The sequence below is a fragment of the Solanum stenotomum genome, chromosome 1 (assembly GCF_019186545.1).
Source record: "Solanum stenotomum isolate F172 chromosome 1, ASM1918654v1, whole genome shotgun sequence".
Taxonomy (NCBI): Eukaryota; Viridiplantae; Streptophyta; class Magnoliopsida; order Solanales; family Solanaceae; genus Solanum; species Solanum stenotomum.
In genome coordinates this window covers 34504269-34531440 of record NC_064282.1, presented here as the reverse complement: position 1 = coordinate 34531440, position 27172 = coordinate 34504269, and the positions used below count along the sequence as shown (strand labels likewise).

At 34.3% G+C, this 27172-nt stretch overlaps 3 protein-coding genes across 5 annotated transcripts; all 3 read left to right on the top strand.

The window, feature by feature from the left end:
* Window positions 1-73: 73 nt before the first annotated feature.
* LOC125877188 (uncharacterized) lies at window positions 74-2006 on the top strand. The gene is made up of 8 exons (XM_049558562.1): window positions 74-87; window positions 159-222; window positions 315-439; window positions 534-674; window positions 728-818; window positions 1583-1696; window positions 1772-1790; window positions 1939-2006. Exons 1-8 carry the CDS (start codon window positions 74-76, stop codon window positions 2004-2006), a joined length of 636 nt encoding a protein of 211 aa, XP_049414519.1.
* LOC125843219 (replication protein A 70 kDa DNA-binding subunit B-like) lies at window positions 87-4720 on the top strand. Of its 3 annotated transcripts, none has more exons than XM_049522433.1 (12): window positions 87-222; window positions 534-655; window positions 736-818; window positions 2405-2583; window positions 2732-3017; window positions 3111-3201; window positions 3354-3487; window positions 3564-3642; window positions 3724-3859; window positions 3950-4107; window positions 4193-4316; window positions 4442-4720. In XM_049522433.1, the coding sequence occupies exons 4-12, from the start codon at window positions 2440-2442 to the stop codon at window positions 4718-4720; spliced, it is 1431 nt and encodes a 476-aa protein (XP_049378390.1). In that variant the 5' UTR covers window positions 87-222; window positions 534-655; window positions 736-818; window positions 2405-2439. The 3 variants fall into 3 exon arrangements, with proteins under 3 accessions (XP_049378390.1, XP_049378396.1, XP_049378402.1); XM_049522439.1 differs by having other exon boundaries at window positions 731-818; XM_049522445.1 differs by having other exon boundaries at window positions 728-818.
* Window positions 4721-8925: 4205 nt separating this feature from the next.
* On the top strand, window positions 8926-23785 carry LOC125872255 (uncharacterized). The gene is made up of 21 exons (XM_049552973.1): window positions 8926-9179; window positions 9336-9508; window positions 9597-9767; window positions 10176-10286; window positions 10390-10467; window positions 11204-11400; window positions 11492-11552; window positions 12025-12099; window positions 12345-12422; window positions 12544-12606; window positions 12690-12773; window positions 12857-13011; window positions 18483-18522; window positions 18609-18752; window positions 18845-18964; window positions 19043-19258; window positions 19726-19902; window positions 20709-21393; window positions 21769-21965; window positions 22748-22883; window positions 23495-23785. Exons 1-21 carry the CDS (start codon window positions 9041-9043, stop codon window positions 23647-23649), a joined length of 3255 nt encoding a protein of 1084 aa, XP_049408930.1. The 5' UTR covers window positions 8926-9040; the 3' UTR covers window positions 23650-23785.
* The last annotated feature ends 3387 nt before the right edge of the window (window positions 23786-27172 follow it).

Here is a 27172-nt window from a genome sequence, read left to right as displayed (position 1 = left end):
ATTTCTCCTAATAACCTTGCACAGAGAGAAGACTGGAGCAGTACTACTGAACTTCTTACTAGTCCTCAATTTAATGGGACACAACCAGTTGGCAAATCTACCTCCATCGGAAGTGCAGCTGGTCGATATAATTATTCTAAAAATTGCAATCCAATTAGCCATCTAACAAGTCAACTGATATCAGAAGATAGCAACATCAATGCCAATTCAGAGAAAGAGCTGGTACGTTAGATCCTTCAAATTAATTGTGGTTTTTTGAAAATGCAAAGCTTGGTCATTATAGCTGGTAATCTGCATTTTATGATGCTTCCTAGGGTAATGAGTGTTGTAAGCAGAAAAAGTTCAATGAAGCCATTGATTGCTATTCTAGAAGCATTGCACTTTCACCAACTGCAGTCTCTTATGGCAATAGAGCGATCACTTATCTTAAAATCAAAAGGCAAGTTTAGTGCACTTCATTGTTCTTTTAAGTAACGTAAGTCAGACTTCAAAATTGGGAGCTGTCTTACCTCTTTATATGCGCATGTATTTAGGTTTGAAGAGGCAGAGAACGACTGCACAGAGGCCTTGAATCTGGATGATCGCTACATTAAAGCTTATTCTCGCTGTTCAACTACTATGAAAGAACTTGGGAAATTGAAAGAATCAATTGAAGGTATAGTTAATCTTGAAATGTTAGCATATGTGGAACTGTTATATTCAGGTTTCCTGTCTAATGCAAATGTAGCAGCACAGATGCTCAATTTGCATTGAGGTTGGAACCACAGAACCCACAGACAAAGAAGCAGTATGGAGAAGTTAAGGCTCTGTATGAGAAGGTAATCGCTCTATTTAGTTTAGATGCAATCTCTTTTTTGTTTTCCTTAAAAAGAGTTTGCATTATAATAATCTGCAATGACTTCTCTCGCTCTTTGGCCATTCCTCTCGCTTTACGATACCCACTAGAAATAGTCAATTCAACGTCGTTCTTAACACATGTTCTTTTTTTCCTGCAAACTATGTGTATACCAAAGTACTTGCCACTTTTCCTAATACCCAGATGACCACTTGTTCTCTCTCCAACTGTCTCTCTCTCTCTCTATATATATATAGATAGATAGATAAATAGATAGATATATAGATATTTTTACCCTTATTTAGAAAGGACAGTAAAACTACATGTGTCTTCTTCAAAATTAATGGGGTTTTGGTTGCCAATGAAATTGTGGAAAAAAACAGACAAAATCATTACATTTGGTAGTCAAATGTAATGATTTTGTCTCTTTTTTTACTACCAAATGTAATGATTTTGTGTCTTTTTTGGCACAATTTCATTAGCAACCAAAGCCCCATGAATTTCTAACAAGACACATGTAGTTTTTTTGTCCTTTCTAATTTCTATATTTCTAAAATAAAAATAAAAAATTAAATAAGGGTAAGGTAATATATATTTATATATATATATATTACCCTTATATATATATTACTTATACAACACAAATTTAATAGCCTTCCATTGAAGAAAAACTTTTGCTCCCTTTCTCAGGTATTATTTTTCCCCTTTTCATGTTTTCCCTCTTCCCATTTTAAACTTTTCTTCCAGATTTTGCTTGTCACCAAAAGAGAAAATCAAAATAGATCAAAATTACAGTTATTAGTTCGACGTCAATTACTCTGCTATTACATTTCTGCTGATATTGCAAATGTAAAAGCCAAAGTAATAGCCTCCCTTATGAGTTTCATGTTTGATGATTCTTGTTTCATGCTTTCTATACTATTCAATCTTTGGTAGATATACCATGGGCCCAACAGTATGCTTTTAACTTGATGCCCAACATGATAACAATATCTGCAGGATAGCTGTTTTCTTTTGTCTTCTTTTTTGGTTTCTTTTTATTGAAATTTTAAATAGTAGCATGAAAGTTTACTTTCTATCAGAATAGAAAACGTTTTTTGTAGGGCTAAATGGTGCATTTGGATATAAATGTGAGAGATTAGCTCTCTTCTGGAAACTGTATCTTCCATGATACTAAGTCATACATAAGCCATCAGAGATTTAGACACAGTATGTTACACATTTTCTGACCTGTAATAATCTGCCAAATCTTTTTCCTATCCTTCTACAGCCAGTTTACAACTTCCTAATTTTCCATGTATGTCTAAATTCACTGATAATTACATTTATGTTTGAGGGATAAGCTCAGTCACCAAAACTTTCCATCCCCTCTTTCGGTGCACTTAATTGTATTGAGATCATCTTATTTAATTTAATCCTGCAGAAGTTTGTACTAAGTCTGCCAAAATATATCTGACTTTTAGTATGTGGAGGGCAATTATGTTGTTGCATGTCCCTAATCTAATCAGCCCTGTCCATAAAAACAGAAAAAACCAAGGACTTTGACTGAATACTCATGTTATCCTGCAGATACTACTATTTGGTTAACTACATTTCCTAGAAACATGGTACTAAGATTGAACATCGACCAAATAGAATTAGCAACACGAGATTGGATTTGCAAAGTTCAAATTGTCGAAATGGGACGCCCACGAGAAAGCCTTGACAAGAAATGTACATTCCAAAATTTGATTTTGGAAGATGAAGAGGTGAGCTCATTATTATATTTTATCTTATGAATATTGCTCTTTTTCTTTTTACCTCATCTGAACATTTTTCCTACGTTTGACTGTTGGTAATCAGCTACTGTTAATCTCAACTTAGTTAATCTCAACTTTGTATAACTCTTACTTTCAGGAATGCCAAATTAACGCAGTTATGTATGCTGACGAAATTGAGCAGTATGCAGATAAGCTTAAACTTATCAATACCTACCTCATCTCTACTGCAAGAGTGAAAGTCTCGCCAGCTTCATACGACAAGCCAATATATAAATTTTACTGGATTCTTGACAAAGAAATAGTAATTGAACATATCAAACCATCTAATGAAGTTGAAAAACCACTTCCACCGCCAACCAAGCTGAATATCACAACCTTTGACCACATTCCTCATCTGATGGTTGATTCTGCTGCTGAAATTGGTATATCCATCCTAATAGCTATTATCAGACTAAAATATACATGTTTACTGCTACAGAAGACTTAGAAGAATTCATTATGTATTACATACGCAGATATACTGGCAATCGTTCTTCGTTGTGGTCCTCAAAAATACGCAGGTCGCAGTCATCATAAGTGTCGAGAAATTACCCTTTGTGACAATCAGTAAGTATAAGATTTCACATTCTATTTTCCCGTTTTCTGCAAATATTTTGAATCAGTAACCACTTTTTTGATTTGTTTGCTCGCATCATCAATTATCTTCTGAGCGTTATCATAGTACTTACTCTTCTCTCCTTATGTTCTCACACTCTCAGGAAAAATCAGTTTCTCCTCACTCTATGGGAGGATTTCGAAGAAATAGAAGGACATGAAATTGCCTCTAAAATGGCAACAGAGGCAGATCTGCTTATAATCCTCGGAAGGAGTATAAGAATCTCTACTTATCAAGGTACATATGTGCTCAACTTTTTACCAACATAATTTTAGATAATAACAAAACATTATACAACCTATATGTTATACAGGGTTGTCACTGCAGACTAGGTACAATTCCACAATACGTGTGAATCCTAATTACCCACAAGCAGTAGCACTCATCAACTGGTACTCACATTTCATAATTACTGTGTAGCTTTAATTTGCATGTAAAGAAGCTACTAAACATATTAGTTGTTCTAAGAATAGGGCAAAAGAAAACAAAACAATGTTGTTAAGTTGTGCGTCAGAGAAAACCTCAACAAGCTCATCTGTCGCTCCCATGATAGTGACTCCTGCTGGCCAGCAAGTTATCTCTATTGCAGAAATCTCATCAGCACCTTTTGTAAGTCATACTTGAAGCTGCTCATTTGAGAATATCCTTATTAATTTTCTCATTCTCTAGCTTTGCCTAAATAATCAAAACTTCCGACAGATGGGAGTGTTCTATGTTGAAGCAGAAATGGCCATATTAGATGAATTCCAAGACTTTTGTGTGCTTGAATGCTCAGGATGCAAACAGAAGAAGCGCACAAAGGATAGAAAGGATTTTAAATGTCCAAAATGCAATCGGAAAACAACATTAGTGCCTCGGTACTATACTTTTGACTTCTAAATTACACTTTGTACAAAATATAGCGTATATTATACAGAAATTTCAAACTTGCCATCATTTCAGGTGTAGCTTTCAAATTGATCTTATTGATGGTACTGCAACAACCACAACATCTATCTCTGCTGAATTGGGAGAAAAATTACTGTGCATGACAGCAGAAAACATATTTGACATAACTTGCACTAAGGTCATCTCTCATTCCCGCTGCCTACTTGTACACATGTATTGTCACAATGCATATATCTTCAGCACAAACACTTTACCATATATGCTTTGTTCTAAACTGTTTGTTGTAACTCGTTACATTTACAGCGGCAATCATTGTCTCTTAATCATGTCCATGAGATGTTGTCAAACAAAGTATTCCAAATTCAGCTAAGGAAGTCATCTTGGGCCAGCTCAAATACCACGCATGCAACTTTGTCCGTTCTTTCCTACATGGAAAAAGAACATACTCCACAGAGCACTACTGATAGGAATTCTAAAAAGATAAAGCCTTTGGAAATACGTGAGGTAGAAGTGATGGCAACAACTACTGCAGCTGGTTCTTCAAATGCGACGCTAAAATTTGAACCACCCACACCAACCTAAAAGGTGTAAAAGGTCAGTCTACATCTCACTTTCACACCAAACTATAGGTCACAATGATTATATATCAATTCCACATATTTAGAAGTATTTCAAAAAGTGCTGGTAAAAGTCTCTACTTTTAGGTGTAGTTTACTTTCTTTTATACAGGTATCCATATAGTTCCTGTGAGACATTGTAAATCTCATACTTATGTTATAGTGCTTCTTTTGCATTTGCTCTTATCTGCTTTCAAATTTCAGAATTTTGTTATGTTTATGTCTCACATCACATTGGAAAGTCTCACATTAATTGAGGGCTAAAAAATGTCTATCCATGTTCATATCCATGCTCAAATCAATTGCTTGTCAATTTCTTTTTTATTCCTCATCTGATGTTGACTGTTCAATTAGCTTATTTTAGTTATAACAATTGACTAGCTTCATTACTTCACAGTTAGCAGCAGCTCTTTTGCATAGTGAGCTCTGTGTCTTTGTCATGTTATTAAGCATTCTGATGTCTTTTATTTTTATGGAAATAAATTGTGAATTATTATCCTACCAACAATTGAATACACTTATGGAGCATCTATACTCTCAAACATTGATTCCAACTATAACTCAATTACCAACTTCCTTCAAGCAATCAAGTTTGTACTCTAATTTTTTACTCCTTGCTATTTCTACTCCTTGCAACAGCTGGACTCACATCCAATCGAACTGCCTTTCAAAACTAAAAACCAGACTTGGGCTTTTGACATTTTATTATGAGCAATGTTGCTAACATTCATATAAATTACAGTCAAAGAAATCCTTATGTCTGCTGTGTGTTTGTGATACCATAAAACTGTAGCCTCCCTTTGCTCTTTGGTTAATGTTTGTCATTTCACACTGCAATGGAAGCCTATTTACATGTTTTTCTGGATAACTTGCATTGCATGCATTCTTCTACATTTGTCTTATTCTACTTTGTTATGATGTCGTACACTATAATACACATTTATCAATAGGAAGAATAGGAACGAGGTTTGTGTTTGCTAGCTAACCTCATTCACCATAGACTATTAGGCCAATCACAAAGAGATTCAACAGGGAATCTATCACTTTTATCATGATTCCATGACTTTCTTTCTATTTGATCCCTATATTTAAATTGCTTTGCTATGTGTTGCCATATTTGCAGTTTCTAACAGACTTTAAACTGTCTAATTACAGGAACTCCCTCACTCCATTTTGTCACTTTTGCTTATAATAGGGACAATATAATGAATGACTCTCCCTATGCTATGGTTTTTTGAATGAAGAAGATTAGCTATCGAGAGGCAAACTGCAGCGTCCTCTAAATATGATAAACAATGACATGCTAATCCTATATACCAAAACTGAAACATGTACTATATTATTTTGGTTGTATTACATTAGTTAGTATTTGCAAATTGTTGAAATCGACATCATACTAATGTCTATTGTACATATTTTGAATATTTCTAATACTACATAATATAATATATGATATTATCCATCTTCTACAAACACCATCACCCTTGATTCATTAATATTAATATTTTTACAACCATAATATTTTGACTATTGGGCCTGTGCTTGCCACGGGCCTCCCCCCTAGTTTGTTCACAAGTCAAAGTTAAATCAAACCTACCAAAAACAAAATCTTGGCATCATTTGTTTGCACATAATTGGTTATCCATGCTAACTTCTCTTAATTGGTTATCCATATTAACTTCCGTAATTTGTTATCTCCATACTAACTTATCTTATACCTTGTAATATTTTGATATTTTAAATTCCTTTGACTCATAATTTAATTATAACATGATAAATTCATTGGTTTTGTCTTGATTGAATTATAGAAATTCTTACATTTTAGGAAACACATTATTTGAAATTCTTCTTTTATGTAACTGTAACTTAATACAAGTTATGAAATTTTTTTTAAAAAAAATCTAATGATAGTATGTAAATTTAATTTTATGTAGTAATGCCAACAATGTTTTGTTGAGACAAGCCTTCTACAAAAGTATCAAGCTAAAAATGTAATTGTAAAAGTAAAGAAAACTTTTGAATATTGTGGTTGTCACGATCTAGACCGTCGTGATTGACATACACACTAATCCTCCGGTGGGAGAACCATTACTACAACCCAAACTAACAAACTCAACCAAAACTAAGACATTTAAAGATACAAAAGCAGGTTTAAATGCTAAGAGAAAAATAGAGTTCCCATACACTCCAAAAGTCTAATAAAAACAATTGCGGAATAACGCTTAGAACCTGAAAGTCAATCTACTAAAACTCTAACAAGGATCATAAGTCTAAGGAAATGGGTACAACCCAATTAAACATATGAAAATCTAAAGTACTAGTCTAAGTCCGAAGATGTGGACATAAACAAAAAGATAGCTCATGGCATCCCGGACGAATTGGCTCACCCGTGAATTCGATTGATCACTAATCTTCTAGCGAGGTCTGTATTTAAAAGTCTCATTTTAATTGAGTTTAAAGGTTCAATTGACAAAGAGTTAAGTGAAAGGGTTCAGAATACAAACTCATACAAGTATAAGAGTCCATCAGATCATTTTGCCTTTAGGTTTTATGATTAGTTTAATAAAAATATACTTATTTGAAAAGTATAAATCAAGTATTTTTTATAATATTAATTAAGAACATATGTTCATTAATTAAGAACATATGTTCATTAATTAATATATTTTCAAAAGACAATATATATCCTAAATATTTAATTCAATATCATTTATAAAGGCCCTTATTTGTCTAGTACTTTTTTTTTGTTTTAAATAATTAATTTTTATTGTTATATTATAATATAATCTTATGATTGTATTTGTGCAACCAAACAGTACACTTGTAATTACACTATTATTACATTATGGCAAACAAACAGAACAATATAATTACTATACTGATAATTACTATTTTAATAATTAAACTAATTTCAATTACCAAGTGGCTTTCCAAACAGACCCTTAATGTGCTCATGGAGAAAAATAAAACAAAGGAATTGACTAAAATTTATTAGTAACATTTACAGTGGGATGGAAGATGTATTCTTGCTTTATGATCTGCTCATTATTGAAGAAGAAGAAGAAATCAAGCACAACTTAACGAAAGAAAATATGGAAAAAATTATCACCTATTATTGAACAATATGAGAAAAATAAAGAATTTCATAAGAGATCATATATTTGTTAATTTGCAATTGATCAGTTTACTATTTACTGATAAGGGCTGAAACAGCTTTCATGCATAATTTTTTACTCAAAATTTTGATTTAATAATATTGTTATTATTTTATAAAAATAGATACCATGTTACTTGGAATATACGTGCAACGAATGTACCGAAAGACTATATATATATAAATAATATTACTTAGCATAATTAGTCTTTTATATTTTTAATCTTCCAATTTCACACCAATTTGTTGCGTGTTAATATAGACGCACATATTTTACATTACCTCCACTAGGATCACTCATCCTCTTACAAAACATATATTTGAAATTATTTATTACTGTCTCCATTCCTATTTATATATCACTATTTTAGATTTCATGTCACTTAAAAAATTATGTAAGTTTACCATTATTGTTGCCTCGGTTCCTTTTTATGGTCATCCTTAGTTCTTTACTATAAATAGTTGGTTTCAAAATATTTGTCATTTTATAAAATCAATGCATAAATTACAATATTCTTCTTATTATACCCTTGATAGTTAATTAGTTTTGAAATAATATTTGATCAACCTAGAAAAATTAATAAATAATTATTGTTCATTGTAATTACTTTATACATTGATTAGTTACTCTCACCATTGCATTATTTTATAAGATTTTGAAAAAGAAATCTCAACAAACAAATTAAAAATAAAAGATATTCCTTATTTATCATTTATTGAAAGTTAACTTAAAAAACATTAAATAATGATATAATTGTAAATTTACTTAGTTTCTTAATACAAGTGAAATTTTAAAAAGTGCCATATAAAAAGGAATCGAGGGAGTATTGATCTTTTGAAGTAAGTCTTCAATAATAAATGAATATAAATTAATTTATTTTGATTAATTATATTAACCAATGAACATAAATAAATTATACAATTTCATATTTTCAAAGTTAATAAATAGAAAGAATAATGTCATTTATACGGGCGATGACAAAAAATGGACGGCGCGAATATCAATTTTCCCGCGCTTTCAACTGTTTTAGCCAACTATTTGTTTCTTTTTACAACTCTTTGCCAACTTGTGTAGTGTTTGTAGCTGCAGTCTTTGCTAGGGTTCTGCCGCTGCGCCACCACTTATACGTTATGGAAATTCATCAAATTGCTCAGCTCCTCAATCAAACTCTGAGCCCCGACGGTGCCGTCATCAATGCCGCCACCGATGCTCTCGATCACCTCTCTACTCTCCCAGAATTTCCCTTCACTCTGCTCTCTATCGCCATAGGTACTCTGCAATTCAGATTTCTCTGTTTTCGAGTATTTATAGATTCATTGTGATTATTCAACTGTCGAATTGAAGGAGTATTTACCTGATTATGATTTTGCAAACTGTTAAGTTAATTTCTGTTCTACACTTTATATTCGATCTTCATTTCCATAGGAGGTGAGAACGGAGGTCAGAAAGTAGCTGCAGCCACGTATCTCAAGAACTTCACTAGAAGAAATGTTGATTCCATTGATACAAATTCAGGAATCACCAAAGAGTTTAGAGATGCATTTGTGCGCGCTTTACTTCAAGCCGAACCTATGACTCTTAAAATATTAGTTGAAGCTGTAAGTGTTTGGGGCATAACTTTTTCTTCGTTTGCGTGTAATTAATGAGGTTGTTTTTTTAATTCTCTTTCCTCCTATTTGTTTTCAGTTTCGCTCAATTATTGCAGTTGAGTTTGTGAAGAAGGATGCTTGGCCTGAGCTTGTGCCTGAGCTAAGGTCGGTCATTCAGCGCAGTGATATGATTGATAAGAATCCGAATTCTGAATGGAAAACCATCAACGCTCTAACCATTCTTCACTCACTGATTAGACCCTTCCAGGTATTTAAATATGTGCCAGCTATATTCTGATTCCACCTATATAGATGACTTTCCCTCTATTGATATCTATTTACTCAAGTGACTTCAAATCTCATGCACCTTATGTTTCTTATTTTGTTGAATTGTATTTTGTTTGTTAGAACCTTGCTGACTGTAACGGTGTCCTGAAAAATGCCACCCCTAGCTTGCTAATTGTTGAAAATAAGCTTAAGCATTTGGCGGGTGACCAAGAAGGCTTCTTGTTGATCCATATGAAGATAGACCAACAGCGTTCTATAATCTGGTTAAAATTAAAATTATTTTTGACAGAAAAATTAGCTAAACCAAATTCCTCATTTATTTCAAATCTGTAGTTAAAATCTACCTGCTTAGGTTCTTATATTGATCTCATCTTATGTCTTGTGGCAGTACTTTTTGAATCCAAAACTTGTGAAGGAGCCAGTTCCACCACAGCTAGAACTTATTACAAGAGAGATCCTTGTACCCTTACTTGCTGTATTTCACCTCTGCACCGAAAAGGTCCACATAATTTTCTACATTCCTCTTCCTCCTAGGTATTTCCATATTAAAACATGTTACTTTAGAGTGTATGGAAGTGCTAATTCATCGTTGCATGAAACAGGTATCAGATGCCCAACATACATCAGAAGTGCAGACAGAAACTATCCTTCTCATCACATGCAAGTGCATCTATTTTGCGGTGAGGATAAATTTACAACAAATGGTGTTTGATCCATGAAAGGTCAACTATCATTTGAGCTCTAGGTTCTGTTTCGATTTTTTTCTGTTAAGAAGTTAGCAGACAGCATATTGGATATATCAGATCCTAAAAACCTTCGGGATATAGAAAATAACAAAAATGATAGGAGGAAATTGCTTGATACAGTTATCAAGCATATCGAGGAGAGGAAGCTGGTTATACGTGTAAAAGCAATTCTGCTGAAAATGGGAACTAGGCATCAGTAAACGAGTTAAAGTAATTTGTTCACAATGTTTTGCATGTGATCCTGAAGCCTTGTAACTTAGTGTATTTTGATATAGCTCTATACATACAAGATCTTTTTCTAGTCCAAAAAGGTGAATGATGAGCATGGATATTAATCTATGCCAGGACAATAGATCTTCTTTCATTCGAAACATTGGTACTTGGTTTACCAAGGAACAGTCTCATTTCCTTTATTTAACCTTTTTTTGAAAAAGGAAGCAACAGGTTACAACATACACCATTAAAGTGATCTGATGGTCAGATCAGCTATCAGTGCACTATTTTCTTCTTTTCAAGACTATTCAAATTACTAGGAGGAATTCTTACACCAATGTGTCCTTTTATGTGTGCTAGAAATATTTATCTGGAAGCATCTTTCTTCCTCTAATAAGGTTTCTGTTGTGAACCTTCTTTGAGCAGTACTACAATCTAAAGTCTATCAATTTTATAGGTGAAATCTCACATGCCGTCTGCCTTGGCTCCTCTGCTTCCTTCTATTTGTCAAGATCTGATACGAATCCTGAATTCTTTAAGTTTTGATGGTGGCTTGACTTGCAAAGATGCGTATTCTCTGCGGATGAAGACTGCAAAGCGAAGTCTGCTGATTTTCTGTGCTTTAGTCTCCCGGCACCGGAAGTTTGCTGACAAGTATGCTGTCAAAATGCAATTTATTTGCTCCAAAATGAAAATACAGATATCCTGGTTTTTCCTTAAATTTCTTCTCATCTTACAATGACAGACTGATGCCTGATATGGTGAAATGCGTTTCAGAAATTGTCAAGCATAGCACAATCATAAGTGTAAGTCTTAGGAGTATTACTTGGTAGTTCTATAAATATGAACTTTCATATCAGGTGTTCCATAATCTTATTTCACTGGAATGCCTAGTAAATAGATACTTTTGTTCAGCATGCTGCCGTCGGATTCTCCTTTCTTTAACTACACTAAAGTTGTGTCGTATAAGTAAGAATCTATGCTTAGTCTCAATATCTGTTCTGTCAAGAATGTCTCATGAACTTTTATGTTGTTTCTCATAAGTGCTTTTCCCACACACTATACTCGTCTTTCTTCCTATGATAATTTTTATTTTTATCTTCTCTCTTCATCTACTTATTCTTTCGTCTCAATATCTGTTCGGTCAAAAATGTCTCATGAACTTTTATGTTGTTTCTCATAAGTGCTTTTCCCACACACTATACTCGTCTTTCTTCCTGTGATCGTTTTTATTTTATTTTTATCTTCTCTCTTCATCTACTTACTCTTTCATTGCAGAAACTGGATCCGCTGTCAGAAAGGACTGTATCGTTAGCCTTTGATGTTATTTCTCGTGTTTTAGAGACAGGTCCGGTAAGTTTGTTCAGTTGTCTTCATGGTCAAAAGTTTCTCTTTTGCTTGACTATTTTTTTGTAGCTTGAGCAGGCAATGTTTATTTATTTTCATGCTTGTTCTTTCGCCTTCCTAGCTTCTTTCTCTTTTTAGGCATTTCTGCTAATTCCTTGGTTTCTCCTCTATCGGGAAGGACTTTTATGGTTAGTGCCTGCTACTGTTCAAGTCTCCAAGCTAAAGTATATTATCATCATCATCTGAAACAGGGATGGCGACTGGTTTCACCTCACTTTTCTTCCTTGCTTAATTCTGCAATCTTCCCAGCTCTTGTGAAGAATGAGAAGGTCAGCTATTCCACGAATTTGCCTTCCAGAGAGCTCTATGCCTATGTTCATGAGTTTCTTTCTTTTGTTGTGACATACTCTTGTGAAGTTCTGATTAAAGGCTTAAATGCCTGCTAAGTAGGACACAGTAGAGTGGGAAGAAGATCCGGATGAATACATAAGGAAAAATCTTCCGTCTGACCTTGTATGTTCTAATCTTTGATCTTCCCTATAAGTTGTATACTCTAAACATTCGCAGGATATTGTCTGATCTTTATGATACTGCAGGAAGAAATTTCTGGATTGAGAGATGACTTGTTTACAGCAAGGAAAAGTGCTTTAAACTTGCTTGGTGTTATTTCATTATCTAAGGTTAGTTTTCTATAATTTATATTGCTCTAGCTTCTTCTATTAAAATTCACATAGTTATCTGTGATTTATTCTTGGGCTTCTAGGGACCGCCAGTCAAGACTTCTACAGCTTCATCAAAGCGTAAGAAAGGAGAAAAGAACAAAAGAAAAGGTTACAGCTCGATGGGGGAGTTGTTGGTGCTTCCATTCTTGTCAAAGTTTCCTGTTCCAACCGATAATGGAGAAAACACAGTAAATGAGTGAGTTAAAAACAGAATTATGATATCAACTCCTTTAACTTTGTAATTTATGGTCATATATCACTGTACTTCACAGCAAGTTCACCATTTAAAATTCAATAGGATTAATGGTTGGTGCTATTTATTTATATTACTTTAAAAGCATGAAGGTTTGATCGAACTTTTTACCCTTCATTAGAAGACTCTACAACAACAACATATCTAGTGCAATCCCAGTAAGTGGAGTCTAGGGAGGGTAGAGTATACGCAGACTTTACAACTACCTCGTGGAGGTAGAAAAGTTGTTTCCGAAAGACCCTAGGCTCAAGTGCATCAAACCCAAGTAAAAAAGAAGAAAACAATGAAGAAAACACAACCGTTAGCAAGAAGATCAGTGTTAAGTCTACATGAAAGAAACAATAACAACAACAAAAAAATAATGTGATAATCGAAACACAATAAACAACATATGACAAGAACTACAAGGGTACGACTAGTTTTACGACAGATACTAAACAAGCCTAAACCTACGCACGTTACGACAACACACCACCTCTATTAACCTTTGTTGGCTGATAGAGGATTTCCAAGACGATATTCTTGTCATCAAAGATGTGATCCTCTAAGATGAGAAGATATTCTTCATATCAAGATATGATCCTCTAAGATCTTAGTATAATTGTGGTAATCTAGAATATCATATCTCTGATTCTTTCTCTTAATGTAAAGATTTAGGTGATTCTTTCCACAATCTTTTATGTATATATAAAGCCATGTACATGACATAGAAAGATATGAATGAAATTATTCAATAATCTTATTCCACATGGTATCAGAGCTTTAGGCTTATTCCTGGCCAATTTTATTCATCCTATCTTGAAAAAATCCCATTTTGCTAGCTTTATCTGCCCAAACCATGTCTGAAAATGGTACTGCCGCAAATATTCCAGTCTCTGAGAATGTTTCTGCAACCGTAGAGAATAACTCTACAGTTTCAATTGGAGATTTGCAACATTCAGCTTCAACAGGTAGTTGTTCATTGGCCTTCACAGGTATTTCTTACTCTTTTATTACTAATGTCTCAGACAAACTTTCTCCAACGTGGGTGGTTGATTCCGGGGCAACTGATCACATGACCAGTCTCTTTCATCTCTTCATATCATATTCCCCTTGTCCTAGTTATAAAAAAATAACTATAGCTGATGGTTCAGTTATTACTGTAGCTGGGCAAGGAGACATACCACTTGGAAAATCCTTGATACTTAAAGATGTCCTTCATATCCCAAAGTTATCTGCAAATCTCATTTCTATCCAGAAACTCACCAAAGATTCCAAATGCCAAGTAACTTTCTTCCCTTCATATTGCTTATTTCAGGAACAGAACACGAAGGAGATGATTGGGCGTGCTAGTGAGAAAGGTGGTCTTTATTGTTTGGATTTCCACAATGGTGAATATATATCTAAGAATTCCTTGTCTAGTTCATTCTTGTCTGAATCTATCATGTCCAATAAAGAGAAAGTATGGCTTTATCATCGTCGGTTAGGTCACCCTTCCTTTTATGTAATCAAAAGGATGTTCCCATCTTTGTTCAAAGATTTGATTGTTGAGTCTTTTCATTGTGATGATTGTGAAATTGCAAAACACAAACGTACTTCCTTTCCAATTAGTCACAAAAGATGTCAAACTCCATTCTCTCTTATTCATAGTGATATTTGGGGACCCTCTCCCATTCCTAATATTTCTGGTGCTAGATGGTTTGTGTCATTCATTGATGATTGTACAAGAGTTACGTGGATCTATTTGCTAAAGCAAAAATCAGATGTCAGTCAAATTCTTCCTACCTTTTTTAATATGATCAAAACCCAATATGATGTGCCAATTAAAAGATTTCGATCCGATAATGCCAAGGACTACTTCAATCAAAACCTCTCTGTTTTCTTCCAAAAAGAGGGAATTATTCATGAATCTTCATGTGTCAATACTCCTCAACAAAATGGGATAGCAGAGAGAAGAAATGGTCTGTTACTTGACATTACTAGATCATTATTGTTTCACAAAAAGGTGCCAAAACAGTATTGGGGGGAAGCTGTCCTAACTGCTGCACATCTTAGTAACAGAATGCCATCAAGAATTCTGAACTTTCAAAGTCCGCTTGATACTCTTAGGAATTTCTTTCCAAATTTTGAAATTTCCAATAAATTGGTTCCTAGAATCTTCGGAAGTGTTGCCTATGTTCATATTCATTCTCAAAATAGAGGCAAATTAGACCCACGTGCTCTTAAGTGTGTTTTCATAGGATATTCTCCTACTCAAAAAGGTTACAAGTGTTATCAACCATCATCAAAGAAATTCTTTGTTTCCGCAGATGTCACATTTGATGAGAGTGAATCCTTTTTTAATCATTCTTACAATCAGGGGGAGTCACTGAAGGGAAAGGAACCTCTAGACTTGTCACTATTTGATTTGTCCATTTCTAGTCGTGCCAAATCCTTGCCTGAGTCACCATTTCTACAGTCACCTGAGTCTCTAAATCCAAATGAACCCATTGAGTCTCCTAATCCAAATATAGATAATGGAATTCTAGAAAATAATCTACCATTGCAGGTATATTCCAGAAGAAAGAGACTAACTGATCAAACTACTCGGTTGCAATCATCTCCACAGGTTACTGCTCCTGATACCCATCCTGAACTTGTTGAACCGTCAGAAACACCAAACCAAACTGATCATGAAGAAGAATTTAACCAACCTAATGTCCTTGACCTTCCCATTGCAATCAGAAAAGGAACCAGAACTTGCACACAACACCCTTTGAGCCTCTCCATGACATATCAAAATCTATCCCCAAGTCATAAAGCTTTTCTCTGTAACCTCCACACAATTCCTATCCCCAGAAATTTGTCTGAAGCATTAGGAAATAAAGAATGGGAGAAAGCTATGAAGGTAGAAATGGAAGCATTGGAGAAAAACAAAACTTGGGATATTGTGGAATTACCAAAAGGAAAAAGGTTGGTCGGGTGCAGATGGGTGTTTACTGTGAAATATAAGTCAGATGGGTCCATAGAAAGATATAAAGCACGTTTGGTAGCAAAGGGTTATACACAAACCTATGGAATTGATTATTTGGAGACTTTTGCCCCAGTGGCAAAAATGAATACAGTGAGAGTTTTATTATCATTGGCTGCAGTTTTTAATTGGAACCTACAACAATTTGATGTAAAAAATGCCTTTTTACATGGAGACTTAGATGAGGAGATCTATATGGAGGTGCCACCTGCTTTTGAAAGCAAGAAGGGAATGGTGTGTAGACTGAAGAAGGCACTCTATGGATTAAAGCAATCACCTCGTGCATGGTTTGGAAGATTTACAAAGGTTATGATCAAGCTAGGGTATCGACAAAGTCAAGGAGACCACACCTTGTTCATACGACACTCAAAAATAGGAAAAGTGACAGCATTGTTGGTTTATGTGGATGACATCATAGTAACAGGTGATGATTCAGAGGAGATACAAAATTTGAAGAAGTGTTTACTCAAGGAATTTGACATCAAAGAGCTTGGGAAATTAAAGTATTTTTTGGGAATCGAAGTGGCACACTCAAAACAAGGAATCTTTATTTCCCAACAAAAATATGTGCTTGATTTGTTGAAAGAAACAGGAAAATTAGGGTGTAAACCAGTGGCTACACCAATTGAATACAATCATAGATTGTGCAATGCTCCAGAAGATTCAGTGGTAGATAAAGGCTTGTATCAAAGGCTTGTAGGGAAATTGATTTACTTGAACCATACAAGGCCGGACATTGCATTTGCTATAAGTGTTGTTAGCCAATTTATGCATGATCCTAGAGAAATGCATCTTCAAGCTGTCAACCGGATTCTACAATATCTTAAAGGAAGTCCAGGAAAAGGAATATTATTCAAAAGAGGAGGAAACATGGTTTTAGAGGCTTATACAGATGCGGACTATGCTGGTTCATTAGTGGATCGAAGGTCAAGTTCTGGATATTGCACCTTCTTAGGAGGAAATCTGGTGACTTGGAGGAGTAAAAAACAAAATGTAGTAGCTAGATTAAGTGCAGAATCTGAGTTTAGATCCATGGCGATGGGAGTTTGTGAGTTGTTATGGCTAAAGATAATCCTTGATGATTTGAAGATAAGATGGGAAGGACCTATGAGGCTATATTGTGACAATAAATCAGCAATAAGTATAGCTCATAATCCTGTACAACATGATCGCACTAAGCATATTGAGGTAGACAGACATTTCATTAAGGAAAAATTAGATAACGGACTCATTTGTACGCCATTTGTATCTACAAAAGATCAGGTTGCTGATGTTTTAACAAAAGGATTGCCAAACAATATGTTTCCAGATCTAATAAGCAAGCTAGGAATGGAAGATATCCATTCACCCGCTTGAGGGGGAGTGTTGGCTGATAGAGGATTTCCAAGACGATATTCTTGTCATCAAAGATGTGATCCTCTAAGATGAGAAGATATTCTTCATATCAAGATATGATCCTCTAAGATCTTAGTATAATTGTGGTAATCTAGAATATCATATCTCTGATTCTTTCTCTTAATGTAAAGATTTAGGTGATTCTATTCCACAATCTTTTATGTATATATAAAGCCATGTACATGACATAGAAAGATATGAATGAAATTATTCAATAATCTTATTCCACAACCTTCTACCCTAATACTTGACCTCCACTCCTTCCTATCTAGAGTCATGTCCTCGATAATATGAAATAGCGTCGTGGGAGTCTAATCACCTCTCCCAATAGACAAAATTTTCATTTACTATTTCCTCAAGTAATTGTCGTTTAATTATCATCCCAATATTTAGGACTTTTGAAATTGAATAAAAGAAAAACTGTTAAATCTTTACTTATTTGTAATAGGTAAGAACTCCTAAATATTTAATATTTTAAAATTGATCAAAGTTTTGCTTCTTAAATCTCTAATTTGAACTATATTAATGTCCTAACATTTAAGACTTTAAAATCAATGCTGTTACCTTACATAAATATTTACTTAAATTATGGTAAGCAAAATAAATAAATAAATTAAAAAAATTAAAGAAAGAGGTTCATGTTTAGTTAAATAACTTTTTAACCTTCCTATATGAAATTCTTATCATTTTGAAAGATATAATGTTTACTTTAACGTCAATTGCTATTTTTTTATAATTTTGTTCCTCTTGTATCTAGGTTTACCGATTGACGCGAGACACACATGCAAAAACCTACACTAAACTTGTTCTGTTAAAGTTCTAAGATACATTATATTACTCTATAATTCCTTGAACTCTAAGTTTGCTCAAGACATAGAGTGCTCATTCTAATGTCATGCCGTTAACTAAATTATCCTACTTTATTTTTCCATTTATCCAGACTTTTTTTTTCTTTTTTCTGACCTTCCTTGATCATGCTTGCATCCTGTGTACGAGATTTACTTTCATTTCCTTGTCTAAACTTTCACAGATATTACGGAGTCCTGATGGCCTATAGCAGCCTTTTAGATGTAAGGATAGATCATTATTTCAAATATTATTTTTCTTAATTAAAAAGTTCTGTACTTATGTTACTTATGTGGCATTGTATTCTCAGTTTCTAACAGAGCAGAGTCCTGGATTTACGGATACTCTAGTTAGGAATCGGGTGCTACCACTGTATGAAACACCAACTCCTCAACCATATTTAATTGCCACTGCAAATTGGGTCCTAGGAGAGCTTGCTTCATGCCTTTCTGAAGTGAGATAATTGTCTTGATGATACTTTTTAACATCTTGTTTGCTATTAGGCATATTTTTGGAGTAAGTTCCTTTTTTCTCTTTCCACAACAGGGTATGAGTGCTGATATTTATTCTTCATTAGTGAAAGCATTACAAATGTCAGATATAGGGGATGTTTCTTGTTATCCTGTGCGGGTGACAGCTGCTGCTGCGATTGCCCAACTCGTTGAAGTAAGTGGGTATGGCTAACCTATTTTATGGACCTGAAGTATGATAGTTTAAATAATGCTTGACCTTTTGGTACTGCAGAATGAGTACATGCCACCTGAGTGGTTACCACTTCTTCAAGTGGTTTGTCATAGGATTAGTGATGAGGAAGAAGATAGTTCCATTTACTTTCAGCTTCTAAGTACTATGGTCGAGGCTGCAACTGAAAAACTTTCACCGCATATTCCAGATATTGTTTGTCTGTTGGTTAAAGAAACTTCAAAGAACTTGCCTTTAGATCTGGAGCCATGGCCTCTGGTATTTTCTTATGTGTCTGACATACTTGTATTTTTATTCTTTAGCAAATCATTTGATGATTCTAATTACCATTTTGGTAACTGGCATGAAAATCAGAACATTTTTTGTGCACATTTCATGGAGATATATTGTTCACTATTCATTGTTTATAGTTTAAATGGAGGTTATATAGGTTGGTTTGCTCGCCCTTTAGTTCAATGAAACCTCGTCTCTCCCAGTCCTGTTGATATCATGTCACATGGTCAGGGATTCAAGAGTCATTACTTTGATAGGAATAAGACTAAACTATACGATTCCTTCTTGTAACTGAGGTACCTTGAGACAAATTCTTAAATCACCTTTTATGTTCTAGATGAGTAGAATCAACCTCGCTCTTCACCCAAATATGAAATTTTAAAAAATGAACTCATCCACATGTATAATTGAAGGCATATTGAGATCTGAAATTACTGACTTTCGTCTGATAGATGGTGGAACAGTGCTTTGCAACACTAGCAGTGATGGCTCAGTGTTGGGAAAACTCAGCATCGGAAGAAAATGAGCAGGATGATTCTAGTCAATTGTGGCTTTCTGGTCAGACCACCATGATGAGAGCATTTTCAGATCTCCTACAGCATGCGTGGCTAAGATCTGCTCCACTGATGGTTAGTCTTGAGCCATGTATCAAAATTAATTTTAGAGTAAATGGATAGGTCACAACACAAGCGTGTATGCATATATATTCCATTATTTACTTTTTGTGTCAATGAATATACTCAGCACTTCAGTAAAATATTTCCTTTTTATGCCTGTAACATCAAGCTTGAAGCCTGTTCAAGCTCATTTTTCTATATTGAAAATGCAATCACCTTAGTAGTGGATGCTGCTTAAATCTAGTGTTTATACTGCAATAGATGTTTGTTTTGTGTTCTGAATTCCATACCAAGCTTAACTAGATCAAGTCTTTTAGCTTCTCATGCATAAGGCAAAGCTGTTCATATATTGATGGAAGCTCAGACAGAGCTGTATGAGGCGGAAGACTCACGTACGGTTCTCTGAGAAGGGAATGACTACCTACTGGATCTTCAATCATACACACAAAGTAATCCAGATACTTTAGATCTTTCTCTTCGAATAAGATGTCCATTTTGGTGATGCTTCCAGTAGATATCTTACAGCTAGAGTCTCTCTTTTTGATTCAGTTCCTCCACCAACAAGAACCCGAGTTAAATTCAACTGATACTTAACTGGTCGCCGTCAACATTCCTATTTGTATTGCCTCTGTATTGGGTACCAGAGTGTACAGATCATCCTATATATAATATCTACTCTAAAGATTAAGAAGATAGAGGTCTCCGTTTCATAGATTCAACTTGGGATAACAGAGTGATAAGAGGATTTTAATATATCTTTTGGTTTTGATATACTCAAATCTCTTGTTATCTTTTCATATATATTTTCCAATTATCAGGAACACGAGGTTGCCTTCTCAGTGCCCCCTTCATCATGTGTTGATGACTGCTCCACATTGCTTGGTTTCATTTTGCAAGGAATTACCCAAGCTGACGATCTTTTGAAGCTAAAAGTCTCAGAGCTGATGCTGGTCTGGTCATATCTCATAGCTGACTGGCATGCATGGGAGGAGATGGAGGATTTATCAGCTTTTAACTGTATCAAGAAAGCAGTTAGCCTAAACAAGAAATTTGCTGTGAAGAACTTTCTTGTGGGGAAGCTGCTGTTGCCTCCTGCTCCACCTGTTCCCCAAAAATCCATCCTTGAAGGAATTGGTGCATTCATTACTGAAGCTTTCTCACAATATCCATCTGCAGTATGGAGGGCATCCTCTTGTGTCCACATTCTGTTACATAATCCCAGTTACTTACCTGAAGGAGAAGGTGTCAAGCAATCTTTGGTGATTTCCTTGTGTCAGGCAGCATTTTCTCGTTTTAGAGAGATTAAAAACCAGCCTGTCCCACTATGGAATCCTTTGTTGCTTGCAATAGCGTCGTGTTATTTGTGTTTTCCTGATATTGTAGAGAAGATTATAGAGGGCATTGAACATGAAGGCTTTACAAGCTTTCTATCCGCTTTGGCAATTATCTCAACAAGCAGATTTGACCATAGTTTGTCCTCAGAGGCTGAGATCAAGTTGGTAGGTTAGTATTCTATTTCTTTTTCCCCTACTACTTCTTAAGATTTTTAGCTCAATTAGGAACTTCCCCACTTGACTTTCTCTCATGGGGCAAGGGATATTTTGGTGATGGGCTCTACATTAGTCCTTTTTGTTTGTTCTGGAAATGCTATTGTGTCTATCTAGATCTGTTTATCTGTCCACAACTACGATGCTTGTTAATAGATTGCAAGCTAACACTAATTTTGATTATACCTTGTGGTTAACTTTTGTGTTTTTCCTTGCTTTGCCTTTTAAGTATTCAATTTTTCTTCTCTTATTGGGTGTAGAAAACTTTCTCCTAAGAATCTCATCAGCACCATCTCCTTATGTCTGTTTTTTTCTATAATAATTTTACCAGTGATGGCACTGGCACAATCTCTTGACAAGCTGATAGGACGGCAAAATGAAGGGAGTTTATTGCTACATGATTGCGTTGCATCACTGATGGAGGCATTTCTGAAGTTTAAAGAAATGGAAGAAGAAGAGGAAGATGAAGATGAAGAAAGTGAAGATCAGGCTTCTGGTGATGAGGAAACTGAAGATGATGATGATGAGGTTAGGTCACTGAACTAATTCTGTCTTGTTTAATTATCTTTAGCTTCCCCCTCCCCCACCCACATATTTTTTTGGCTGTCAGGTAGACATTGTTACATGGTAATCATATTCATACGTCCTACTTTTCGTTATGGCCAAGTGTGTTCTATTTGTAGAACATACATTATACTCCATTTTTTGGGTTAGTGAAATAATAGTGACTAATGAGTCTTTGCGTTCACGATAATTCCTTAGCCTTCTGACATGAGCTTTGTCTCATTAGTAAATTATGGCTCTTAACTTAATTGTGGTCCTTCCACGTAAGTTGAAATTTTCGCACATTTCACCAGCTTTCTTGATGGTAACACATTTTTCTTTTCATAAAAAAACACACTGCGACTTGAAAACAATGATTATCAGAGCCTGTTTCTTTTTTCATAACCACCTTCTCTAGTTAAAATAGTCAATGTTTATATATAATAATTACAGGAATTTTCTTAAAAGAAAAGATATAATATCACAGGAAATTGTTGATGACGCCTGCCATATTGTTGTCTTTTTGCATCATTATCCATGGTTTTTGTTTGTTGGCTCTGTTATACATACATGAAATGCTTGTGGTGGAAGGAAGGGGAAGAGTGCATATGCTATGCATTCATCATATATTCCTTTAGTAAAATGGAGATGTGGAACACAAACCCCGAATCTCCTGTGTGCAAAGTGACTACATTCATCATGTAAATGTACATTAATACCTTTGGAATAATGAACGCTGACTGTTATTGTTCTTAATTCAATGCTAGGACTCTGAAGATGATGAACGAGAAGAAACTGAACAAGAGTTCTTGGAGAGGTGTGCCAAGACAGCCGCGGAAATGGAAAATGGAACCATTGTGGAAGAAGGTGATGCGGAAGATCAAGAGCTAGAAATTGAACTGGGTAAGCCTGCCAATGCTCTCAATTTTCAAAATACCAGACGTTTGAACATTTGATGTGCAGGGTGGAAAAATATTACCTACTTGAACTGTTTATAGAAATAAAGAAAATTAATCTCTTCTAGCTGTTTTAAAGGAGAAATCACTCAAACCTTTTCATTTCTTTAACTTACAAAAATAAAAAACATGATTTTGCTTACTTTGGAATCCTAATGATTTTATCTTGGGATGAGATGATCTGCTTGTCAAAGTTTGGAATCTTAAATTGCCTAAATGTAGCAAACAGACTTAGATGTCAAGTTGACACTATCTTCTGTGGGTTGTCACATTTAAACAGCAATTTCTACTTCAGCACTGATGTCTTTTCTCTCTAGTTTCAATCAATAAAGTATACCCCAAATCTTATGTTGGAGTTGGCTTATGGCCACATGCATCGTTTATTTCCATTCAGCTCAGATATCATAATTAAATTAGGATAAATACATCCTAGTTGACTTTACTTGAATAGTTGCATCTTCTTTTACTGCCTTTATGTGTTTAATATCTTCAATATTGATGTTCATTTTCTAAGAATTGCATTGCTTTCCCCTCCTCATATTTATTCAATTACTCCAGGTTGTTTGGAAGATGTGGATCTGGAGAACACCGTGCTTTTGGTAATTGAAAGATATCACCAAGTGCTTTTACGGCTACAGTTGCCACCAGAACTGATTTCGAGTTTCTTGGAAGCCTTGCCTGAATGTAAATTATACTTCCAACAAGCTATATAGAATGTGATACATACGCTGCTCTTGGCATTCTTATTTTTTAAAACCTCTGATTGTTGTAGTTGTCCAGTGTGCTGTTGGTGGCTGATTATTTTGTTTATTCTTGTAATATTTGCCTTCTTGTTGTGCTGATGGAAGTCTTGTGTTCCATCTTAATGTTCTCCTTTTCATCAGGTGTCTTTGTTATGAGAAGAAAAAAGTTAAGCAACAATTATAATACAATTTGAATTCAATATATTATAGGTATGTTTCAATGCATGCGGTGAATATATAATTAAAATATTTTTTAGTACAAATATGTTTTAAGTATTAAATGCTAACTTCATAGATTCTAGTACTATTTAAATGTATTACATTTGTTCAGGAATAACAAACCATCAAATTCATAACAATGTATAATATTTAATTCTAATTGTTTTACAGCTATTGTTTATATTTAATACAATTTAAATCTAATTTTAATACAACTTTGCGAAGCTTCACTTTTTCTTTGATAAATCACCACTACCGAACTATTGCCAGACTACTAGTAGGTCCAACGAACCCAAAAATAAATTACCATGCAGTCCACTCGCTATTGGAGAAACCTGTTCCATTTAACAACTTCTTGTACTATGAAGGTTCTATATGAAGATCGAAAGAATGATTCTTTTTTAATATTGGCTATCGTCCTAATGTGGACGGAAGACGATTGTTACAAAGCTCGTGGTTTTTGGTTGGAATTCGATGGTTTTTCGATTTGGTTGTTGTCTTGTGTGTTGTTATTGGATCTATTTGGTGGTGTTGTAGAGGTGAACAAGAAAAATGAGAATTGTGAAGGTTGTTGTTAGTTGTTTTGTTCTCCCGAGAAGCCATCTCCGACGAGGTTGGATGGAGATGAGGGGGAGCAATGAAGTGATTTTAGCTATTAAAAGTAAACATATTCAATAGATTATGATAAAAAAACAAGCACCCCAATAAAGGATAACAATCAATATAAAAGAGTTCATTTATATAAAACCTCCTTCATAAAATACTACCAATGTTAACAATTATACTTAAAATTTTACATTTATTTAAAATTCAATTGGGCCTCAACCTGTTTTTATTAGGGAAAAGAACACGTGTACTCTAAAAGGGAAAACTATTTATTAGTGGCTCCCCTTTTACTTTTGATGCCTTTTTTTTCTTTCCTCAGACCTAACATTAGCGTGATGTCAACACTTTTTGTATTTTGTCCTTTTTTTGGGAAATGTTCAACCTTTCTTTTCATGTAAAACGTTGTTTACTTCCTTTTTGCCCTTTTTGTTTATTTTTTAAATATAATAATATTCAAAAATAAATATAGTAGCTAACTTTTTTAGACTAATAAAAATGAAGGAAAATTAAATAATTAGACTACAACAAGAAGTAATTATAAAAATACCAAAATCACTAACTTATTTATTAAAATCAAAACTAATAAAAATATATTTTATATTTTCTTCGTTTTATTTTTTTTCTCATTTATTTCTTTATTCATTTTTTCCATTATTTTCTCCCATTTCCACTTTTTCTCCTCTATTGGTTCCTTTTATTTTTACATTTCTTATTTCATGTTCCTTTTTATTATTATTATTATTATTATTATTATTATTATTATTATTATTATTATTTTTCTTCCTATTCCATTTTTTTTTTCTTAAATCATGATATACTTTATTTATTCGTTGAACGTTACTTCAATCCTTTAGTGAGACCTTCATGATACCATCAAAATATATCTACGTGGTGTCATGGTATCATTGATGCATACTTTGATCCTTTAGTCCTTTAGTGAGGCATCCATAATACTATATATCACACTATATCTATATATTGTCATGATAACATTGATGTCTGCTTGAATTCTTCAGTGGGACCTTGATAACACTCAAATGTAATCTTCAAAATCAATTAAAAGAGACATCAATCGTCGTCAATAAAAAATACCCAACGAAAAGTTGGGATCTAATGCCACAGAGAATGGTATATCTTAGAAAATTCTATAAAGAAATTTAAGTTGTAAAATCATTCATTTGTAGTTGTAAGAACAAGTGGGTGGATGATTCCACCAATTTAATAAATGAATTTGGTTATCAATAATCACAATTAAACTAAAATTTCAGAAAATTCAAGAAGTAACAAGCAATCTAGGGGTGCGGGGATTGGAAATCAATGTCACACAAGGGTAATTGTGTTGCTCTATAGTGATGAACATTCATGAATAGACTGGGTGCTATACGCGACAACCTATTAACTTACTCTATTCTCACTTTCGATGCAGAAATAAGGCAAATAGATCCGACCCATAACCTCTATTTTCAAGCAAGTTACAAATATCAAACCTAAATTGCTAGTATCAAACTAATTACCCACTACAATCAATCTCTTTCGAGCATCGACCGAAGATCAAAAGTAGGAATTAAGTTTGCAACCTTAACCCATAAATTAACCCCATGCTAATTAGCCCAAATTCATGTATGAGCAACAACAAAATAGAGAATAACACAGTACCCACTACATTAAATCAACACCCAACTTCATAATTGCACCCCTAGATCTTGAAGTTTTAGCTACCCATCACAAAAGACAAAGAAATTATACCTTTCATGAAAGCAACCATGGGTCACATGAAATTAAGCAATTACAAGAACATCCACTTTTAATTCAATTCAATTTGTCAATTTCAAGAACAAAGTTGAATAACCCCAAAAACTAGATGTGTTCGTGAAGTGTTTTTCTCCCTTCACTTGTTTATACATCAAACTCTATTGCAACTCACGTGTCTCCCATTTTTCTCTCTTCTTTGAGCTATTTATAGTTTCTCAAAATTTGGTCCAAAACTCAATACGCTACCCATTAGGTGACATTAGTCGGGCTTGCCGATCACAATGGGCGGATCACCGATTACTCTCTAGCTCATTTTTTCTTCCTCTAGGCTTCAGGTGTTTGAACATCAGTCGGCGAGCTCATTAAAATTTGTCTTTCACAATCGGCGTATTGCTGAGTACCACCTTAGTTTGCCTTTCGAGCCTTCAATTTTTCTCCTTGTACTGTCGCCTTCGGCTATGGTCAATATGTTCGCCCTTTCTCATTTGGCGATTTGCATTTCCATTTGGAGTTCTACGACCTGCCTCAATAAATACAAGTATTGTGAACTGTCACTTTGGATGAGGTCATGCTCACTAAGCGATCCGCCTTTCTTGTTTGGCAATCATCAGTGTATTGTTTACTCTTCTTTTTACATTTTTGGTCATTCTTTTAAACATTCATCATTTCCTTGTCCTTTAGCCTTCATAGCTGCAAAATATCAAAAATATCATTAGAATAAGACATAATTAAGCATTGAGGACACTAATTGTTGAACTAAATATGCCTCAAATGAGTGAAAATATACCACTCATCAATACCCCCAACTTAAACTTTTCCTTGTCCATAAGTAAATTAAGAACACAATTAGCTTAGGAAGGGTGTCTAAAACAGTACTCACTGAGAGCTAACATGCAAGTTCCATTTCAAGACTAGT